The sequence below is a fragment of the Anomalospiza imberbis genome, chromosome 22 (genome assembly GCF_031753505.1).
Source record: "Anomalospiza imberbis isolate Cuckoo-Finch-1a 21T00152 chromosome 22, ASM3175350v1, whole genome shotgun sequence".
In the NCBI taxonomy this organism is placed as follows: Eukaryota; Metazoa; Chordata; class Aves; order Passeriformes; family Viduidae; genus Anomalospiza; species Anomalospiza imberbis.
Window position 1 is genome coordinate 2,513,800 of NC_089702.1, and position 8,387 is coordinate 2,522,186.

The window sequence follows — 8,387 nt, forward strand, 5'->3', positions numbered from 1 at the left end:
CCAGATTGTGCCACAGCCACGAGGAACTGGGAGGTGGTACCACAGTCCTGCAGGGGCTCATTAAAAAGCTGACGGCCATAATGAGCTCTGTGGTTGTTCTTGTGCTGGAAGCATTGTGTGGTTAATTAGGGAGCTCCCAGCTGTGTTTCAGTGAATACCTACAGCTTAATTTCTGTTTGTCTTTTGTTCTAATTACGCGTGACAGGGAGAATGGAAATGGAAACATTTTAATAGGGAATTAGTCCGCCTTATACCCTGGTGGGAACCAGGCACAGAGAGGAAAATATCTTTATGATCAAGCAGATAGAGACCTGAGTCAAAGTTTGATTCATGTGCTGGCAATAAGACAATTCTTATTCCAGCCTCTTCTCCTGTTACTGCAACCCACAGCAGTGCCAAAGGCTTTGCAAAGCCTTTCTCTGCTCTAATTGGCATTACCTTTACCTGCTGTACTAATTATACACAGAGACAGAAGGAATATTCATCACTATTGCAAAAGGCTTTCAAGGCCTTTTTTAATGATTGAAAGAAAAAAATCTTAATTAACAAATAATGTCATATATTTTACTCTGATTCCCCTGTGCTCCAGTTTTCCCAGGACATGAACCCTGAAAAGAATTGGCTCAGTGGGGAGATGGACAGGTGATAGAAATTTTCAGGCACAATTAGAATAAGAAATATTTAAACAATAAATTAGGAAAAAGTGAATATCTACCTGGAGATCAAACTGAATATCTACCATGAGATCAGGATGTGTCACTCAGATGTCTGTACTGGGGCCTGTGGCAATACTACAAGGCTAATAGTTTTAAATTAAAATACAATAGATAAGCCACTTGGTTATTAGAATAGATATAAGGAAGAAGATTAGCATTTAATTATTAGAGTAGATACAAGAAAGATTTTTTTTATGATGAGTGTGTCAAAACAATTGAATGGGCTGCCCAGAGAGCTTTAGATGCCCCATCCTTGGAAGCATTCAAGGTCAGGTTGGATGGGGCTCTGAGTAACTTGGTCCAGCAGAAGGTGTCCCTGCTCATTGCATAGGGGTTGAATTAGATGATCCCTTACTACCCAGATTATTCTAGGATTCTATGAGGGATTCCAGTACCTTGAGGGAGGTGATCCTTCCCCTCTATTCAGTACTAGTGAGATGGCACCTGGAGTACTGTGGGCAGTTCTGAGCTCCAGTAAAAGAGAGACCCAGGTGTGCTGGGGAGAGTTCAACAAAGTGGCCTGGAGATGATGGAGGGACTGGAACATCTCTCCTGTGGGAAACACCGGGTACAGCTGTGAGTTTTTACTCTGGAAAGAGCAGGTTGTGGTGGGATATTATCCATGGATGTAAGTCTCTGAAGGTAGGATATAAGTGGGAGACATACATGTTCTTTTCACAGTGGTGTGCAGTGACAGGACAAGAGCCAATGGGCACAAACTGAAACATGAGAGGCTCGTCTGAGCATCAGCAAACACATTTATCTGTGAGGGTGACCAAGCATTGGTACAGGTTGGCCAGGGAGGCTGTGGTGCATCCATGCTTGGAGATGTTCCAAAAACACCTGGAACTGGTCCTCAGCAATTGGTGCTTTAGGTGGCCATGCTTGAGCTGGGGCATTGGACCAGACAACAACTGAAGGTCCCTTCCCACCTCGACCATTTTGACTCTAGGGCAGTGTCAGTGTGCAGCAGAGTAGAAAACAGCTCCAGTTCATGCTCTGGTGACCATCTGCATGCAGGGTTTCCTGTCCGTGATCAGTGGTTTGCAGATAGTGTCTTTAGGGTGGGCAAGGCTACGCAGGTTGCAGCACAAAGGTTTGGGTGATACCACCAGAGCAGGAAAGGGAAGTGGTGATGAGCAGGGGTGTGGTGGTGAGCAGGGGTGTGGTGTTCAGCACGGTGGCCTCCATGAGAACATACCAGGAGCTGCCTTCACGCTGCTCTGACACCAGACACAGACAGTTCCACAGGGCTTGACTATGGACCCACCTCGGGCCAGGGTTAAGCCAATCAATGAAGCTGGTGGTGCCTCTCCAAAAAAAATATTTGTAAAAGGGCAAAATGCTGCATGGCAGTGAGGAGTGAGGCAAAACACGGTGTGAGAAACAATCTTGTGAACAGCAAATCACCAAAGGACAGGGGAGTGCTCCAGGTGCCAGAGTAGATATTCCCCTGCTGTCTTTGGGAGAGATCATGGTGGAGCAGGGACTTGCATTTGAGCTCTGCCCAAATCTGCAGGACCACAGTGAGATGGAAAGGAAAAATTACATTGTCATATGTTGGGAAGGATGAAAGTTTGGCAAGAAAGTTTAACAGATATGTATGCTTGGCAGAAAGCTCTCTGAATGTAGAACCTGAGAATGAAATAGAGATGGAAGCAAGTTTTGATATAGAAGAATAATAGATGTGTAAATTGAGGTTTGCTGAGCAAAGGCAATGTTGAGTTGGAAAGAGATTTTATGACTTAGAGCAAAGGATAAGCTGACCACAAACAAAAAGATGTTTTTTACCAAGCAGAAAGATACCACAGGCAAAAAAGACATGTGGCAAGTAGAAAAAAGGTCTAAGAATTTTCCACTGCAAGAAAACTGAAAAACAACTTTAAGCTTAAACTGTAATATACTAACTCGTGTAATTGGATAGTATTAACCATAATATGGCAATGACAGTAGTTATGATAGGCTATAGGTAAAAGTAAAGGTGTTAATTGGTTGTTATGTATTAAGATGCTCAGCAAAGAAAAATATTTAATGCAATGTAACCAAAATTAAAGTGTCTTCAGGCTGGAGCTGGAACTGACAGTTGTAGGCACAGGCTCTGCCACCCACGACCCTGGACTGCTGTAACGTCTTGGATACAATAAACTGCATTTTGAAGAGCTGCCTGAAGTCCCGCATCTCTTGTCTCAGGCTCTTGCTGTTATGCATCTGACAGTTTAACCCATGAAAGAACACTTTTGATTTTCCTCATTTCTCATGTCTCTACCTAGGCAGGCAGCTCTGCTGCATCCCACATCCACTGGTGAGCACAACCCCGGGACTGGGTCAGCCGGGAGCGTGGAATAGAAAAAATAAGGGACAGGTGTGACTGGAGTGCCCAAAAATCAAAGTTTAATAAAGGAAAAATAAAAGGCACACTAACAATAAATACACGACAAAAACATAACTTCCTGTGCACTGCAGGGAGATACTCCAGAAGACGATGAAATGAAGCAAACACAAACTTACATAGAGGGCAGGGAACCAATGAACAAAGAGAAACAGAAACCACACCTTATATACAACACAAGACTAACCAATCAGAAAGCAGGGTTCATAACATCACCTTATATGGAATAACCTCATCTGCATAATTGCTCCCATCATTCCTTTCTTCTCACCCTAACTTGGGAATGCCCGGAGCCTGTGGTGCACCCACGCAGGGGATGGCCCTGGTAGGCTCACAGGCCTCCACACAGCTCCTTGGTTCTTGCCTCGTTAGTCTCTCCACCCTCACCATCTGACACTGTGCCAGACCTTGCTGGTTCTGGCTCAGCCTCAGAATCTGTGTGGGCATGGAGCACCTGGAGAGGAACACAGGAACATGCCCTGGGAGACCCTGTTCATCTTCCACATGGTCCCTGAAGCTGCTGACTCCTCCTCTCCTGCTCACATGGCTGATGCCTTGGAGTGGCTACCTGGAACAGAGGCTAGACAAGGTTAAGAGAAGAAAGTGGGTATTTATGAAAGGCCTTCAATAGACACATCTTGGGCAGTCAAAGCCTCCCAGAAGCTGCACCCAAGGTGGACGAAGATCACAAGATTTTTCAGACAGTTATAAGTTTGGCCTATTTACATATCAGGGGTTAATCCTCCAATTACAGTTTCAGCTAATGAAGTCATTTACCCCCAGTTTGCTCCCCACAACTCACTTTTGTTTCTGGGTGTCCTTGAGTTTCAGGCCTGGAGGGATTGTTTTGTCTGCCCAAAATGTAAAGACAGTTAACACTCTATATGGAGTTTAGAGTTATACATTATGCAGTACAAGATTTGAAAAATATGAAACTAAACTCCTAAGGCACCATGGCACACATTGGCTACATGACAGAGAAGAAAGTGCTGCACCTAGAGAGGGGAATTATGGGGTGGAATTTGGGTGGAATTTGGGTGGAAAGGGCTTTTATGGGGTGGCAGATCAAAGCCAGTATGGTGCAGGACTGGATGGAAAGTGTGGAGTGGGCATGTGCCAGACTGTGGGCATCCCTTGGTCCTTTCTGGCCATGTGCCCATCCTCTTGACACCCAACTCTGAGATATTTCTATGCATTTATGAGATTGCCTCTCATTCTTCCCTTCCTAGACTGAACAGGCCCAGCTCCCACAGAGATGCTCCATTTATCATTTTGTGTCTTCTGCTGGACCCTCTCCAGGAGCTCCTTTTCTTTCCTGTTCTGAGAGACCAGCCCGGACACAGTTCCCCAGGTGTGCCTCACCAGGACTGAGTAGAGGGGCACGATCCCCTCCTGGACCCTCTGGCCACACTCTTCCTGATGCACCTGAGGATCCTTTTGGCCCTCCTGGCCCCAGGGGCACACTGCCAGATCATGGGCAACTTGTCACCCACCAAGATGCCCAGGTCCTTCTTTGCAGAGCTGGTCTCTGGTAGGCCAGCCCCCAGCCTGGTACCTGGGGTTATTCCTCCCCCAGTGCAGGACCCTGCACTTGTCCTTGTTGAACCTCTTTAGATTTCTCTCTGCCCAACTCTCCAGCCTGTCAAGGTCCCACTGAAAGACAGAACAGCCTTCAGGCATATCACCCACTCCCACCAGTTCTGCATCATCAGCAAACATGCTGGGAGTGCATTCTATGCCTTCTTAGATAAATGATCAGAAAAAAAAAAAGCCTGAAAGAAATGAAGAAATGCAATTCTTCCTCTCACAAGTGTGTCACCAGAGGACACAAGGAAAAATTATGCACCACAGCTCTGGTCACGATGAAGAGACTAATTTATTTCTTCTGACTCCAATAATTTACAGTTCTCAAAAGGTGCCAGTGGATTGGAGGGTGAACGTGCCACCGCTCCAACGACACTGGACAAACTACCAGTCCATCAAATTTCTCCACTTCTATGAAAGAATGCAAAGCAATGGGTTGTTTACAGAAAGTTGTGTGAGAAAGTTCTCTATAAGAATGTAAACTCAGAAGGCTTTAGAAAATCCTAAGAAATCAGGGCGACACAAGTGATCAGGTTTTCTCTGCAATACTGCTTTTGCCTCAGCCATATTTGACATTTTCTATCCCATACCACACCACAAGGGCACCTCCTTGGCCCAGTCAGGTCTGATCAGCTGATCCAGTGGGAGAAAGTTTCCAGTTCAACCCATAGGCATTTTACAGGTGTAAAGAAAGTGCTTCATCTGGGGTTCAAGGAGATTGAAGGGGAGACAGGGTGTAAACAGGCTGGCTGGTCTTTAGTCTGTCTAAGCATCCTAAGAGGGTTTCAGGTTGGTACTAGAAACCCACATAATCTCCCCTTGCATGTGGAGATGCCTCTGTTTCTGAAGGGCTGGGTGAATGTTCTGTACAGGCTGTACCTGCTGGCTGGACTGCAAGGGGCTGATGGAGACAAGGGGAGCATTTGCAGCATTTGGGGACTGAGACCTGCCCTGCATGTCCCACCCATGCTCAGGTTCTCCCAGAGTGTCATCTCCTCCTTCTCACACTCAGGGTTTGCACCCAGCTCCCAAGAAGGCTGCAGACACAAGTGAGTTTGAACATGCTTTTATTGATGGCCAGAAGCAGAGGGAGCAGTGGGAAGCCATGTGTTCTTGGGACCTGCATTTGTACCTTGCCACGGAGACTCTCCTTGGTGCAAAAGCCTGTGCCTGCACCACGGGGGCTTCTCTGACTCCAGTTCAGCTGCCCCTGGGAGCTTCTGAGCACCAGCAGGTGTTTGATGCATTGTGGAGAAGGGGCACTGAGCATTTTAGTCAGAGGATGGAGAGCCAGGCAGCTCTTGGAGTGCAAACCTCCTCAGCTGCTCACGTATCCAGGGCTCAAAGTATGAGATTCTGGTGAATACCTCAGGGAAGAGGCGGCGTTTATATCCGTAAGAAACAATGCCATGAGCCTTCTTATTGCAGACTAGTGGGCCACCAGAATCACCCTGTGTCATGAAAGGAGTGAGAGGGGTCAGATATGCCACAGCACAGCTCTCCCTGCCTTAAGGAGTGAGTTTCCTCTTCCCTCCATGTGAAGAACGCCCTCTTCCAACCACCTCCCTCCCTCCAGACCCAGCTCTCAGGGTTTGTAGCTGCCTCACTACTCCACTAAGCCCACCCATGAAACAATTCAGGCCTGGAGACTCTTTGAGATTCAAAAACTCTAAAAAAACATATATCTGCTTTAGACATGGGGAAATATCTAAGTCATCCTTGCAAGGATTTCACAAGGAATTTGCACACTGAAGCACTGGTTCGGCTGGGTAGAACATCCCCAGGTAAGTAAAAAAGCAAATGTTACTGATAGTTAGGAAAATGCTCCCAATTCAGGGGGCACATCAGCTCCAGAGCTTCTGTGAGGACCCTCAGCTCATCATTCTGAAGGTTCGTTCTGGTGTCCTTTTACTTCCACCTGAGAACCAAGCTGACTGTCCAGTCCCAACCTCCTCCCAAGCTTGCAGCCCAAAACAACACTTACATGGGAAGTTGCTTTTTTACTGTATTCATCACCAACACAGATCATAGACCGATGCTGGTAATTATGGAAAAGGTGCTGACATATTTCCTCCTTTTGCACCTTCAGTTTCACCTCCCTCATCACATTAGTCTTGTTCCCTGTGTCAGATGTCCAGCCCCAGCCAGACACCATACATTCAGCTCCTGCTCCCACACGTTCGTTTCTCCTGGGAAAGGAGATAAATTTCACATTCCCATTGATCCTGGCCCTTGGCTTCAACTGTCAGGCAGAGAGAACACGGAGTTAGAGCCAGCGAAGGATTAGGAGCAAGTTCAGAGTTTGGGGAGGGGAGCAGGGGGAGATCCCTCTGGCAGGAAGGATGTGTTGGGCCATACCTTCAGCAGCATGATGTCATTTTTGAAGCCAGCACGGGAATATTTGGGATGGATGACCCATTGTCCAGCACGGGTCCTCTGCTGGCTCCGTTCTCGACCGGTTACGTTGTGGGCTCCCAGAATCACAGTGACCCTCACTGTCCTGCAGGAAACACCAACACGTTCCAGCTGCACTGGCCACGGCAGCACAGCCCCCAGGGCAGGTGGCTGGAGGAGCTGGTGGTTGATAAACCCCCCCAGAGCAGCTCTCAGCAAGCTGTCCTCTGTAACCTGGGTTCCTTCCACAGCCCAGCTGGGGATCCCTCGCCCCTCCCTGGCACAGGTGGGAGCTGCCCCATGCTGAGGACAAAGGGAAGCAGGGCAGGGGAGACACTGGACCCCTTCTCCAGCAGCAGCTCTAAGCCATGGGAGGAACCGTGACCCTGGAGACCCCTGTGAGCATTCCTGTCCCCAAGGACACTCAGCCCCTGTCAGACAAGTCCTGCAACTCACACAGGACAGCTCAGCTCCAGAGATCCCTGCTCTGCCTGAAGAGACACGGGGTATTGTTTCAGCCCAGACCAGGGCTGAGGCCCTCTGGGACTATGTGAGACTGGAAAAAATCACTTGCACAAGAACCATAGAGTCTTACCCTTTTTTATCCAGACAGTGAGCTGCTGAGAGCACTGCGTCTGGGCGAATCAGGAACCCTCCACAGTAACTAGTTTGTGAGCCAGTTTGAATTTTTAAATAAGCCATGTAGGGCCTGGAGTGGGCCTTAACTTCCCGTCCACCAATGATCCTTCCTGGAGGAGAGATGGGAAATGTTAATATGACATGTGCTGCTATTTCCTGTCACGTTTGGGGCTGCATGAAGGGAGAGGGTCATCCTCTAATGCCATGTGCCAGTGATACCAACAACTCTCCTTCCTGGGGCTGCCCAAGGCATTGCTGGTGCATAATGGAGAGAAAGACAAGTGGCGCTGTCTGGGGTTTGACCACCCCTGGCTCTGGATGACTCAAAGGCCATCAGCTCCAGTGCCTCTAATGCCTCACTGGTTTCAGGCACTGGCTGAGCCGGGAGATGAGAGGAGAGAGGAAAGTAGGAGAGCAGAGTTTAGAGAGAAGGCGAGGCAGGAACCTTGCCTGAGACTGACTACTCAGTGTCCATCTGTGCCCTTGCATGTTCTTGTCTGTCCCACCTCTGTGTACTCACCAGCCCCAGCCCAGGGCAGAAGGACAAAAGCACTTGTGAGCAGAAGGAGAAGCAGCATCTCCCACCACTGTCCTGATGAGCCAGACCAGTAGCTGTGGCCAGGCAGGAGACAGGTACAGAAAGGCAACCTCTATATATGTCACGT

The 8,387-nt window shown here is 48.1% G+C and overlaps 1 protein-coding gene across 1 annotated transcript; it reads right to left on the bottom strand.

The window, feature by feature from the left end:
• Positions 1-5,787: 5,787 nt before the first annotated feature.
• Positions 5,788-8,387, bottom strand: LOC137486468 (cathepsin G-like). The gene is made up of 5 exons (XM_068211781.1): positions 8,243-8,387; positions 7,679-7,832; positions 7,048-7,189; positions 6,674-6,931; positions 5,788-6,140 (listed from the first exon to the last, which is right to left on the bottom strand). The coding sequence occupies exons 1-5, from the start codon at positions 8,298-8,300 to the stop codon at positions 5,961-5,963; spliced, it is 792 nt and encodes a 263-aa protein (XP_068067882.1). The 5' UTR covers positions 8,301-8,387; the 3' UTR covers positions 5,788-5,960.

Excerpts from the sequence above, each read along its gene's own strand:
- LOC137486468 (XM_068211781.1), bottom strand. The coding sequence starts at position 8,300 with ATGCTGCTTCTCCTTCTGCTCACAAGTGCTTTTGTCCTTCTGCCCTGG. Across the intron at positions 6,932-7,047 it reads ATGACATCATGCTGCTGAAG|TTGAAGCCAAGGGCCAGGAT; the intron begins GTATGGCCCAAC and ends TCTGCCTGACAG. Across the intron at positions 6,141-6,673 it reads GTAAAAAAGCAACTTCCCAT|GGTGATTCTGGTGGCCCACT; the intron begins GTAAGTGTTGTT and ends TTCATGACACAG.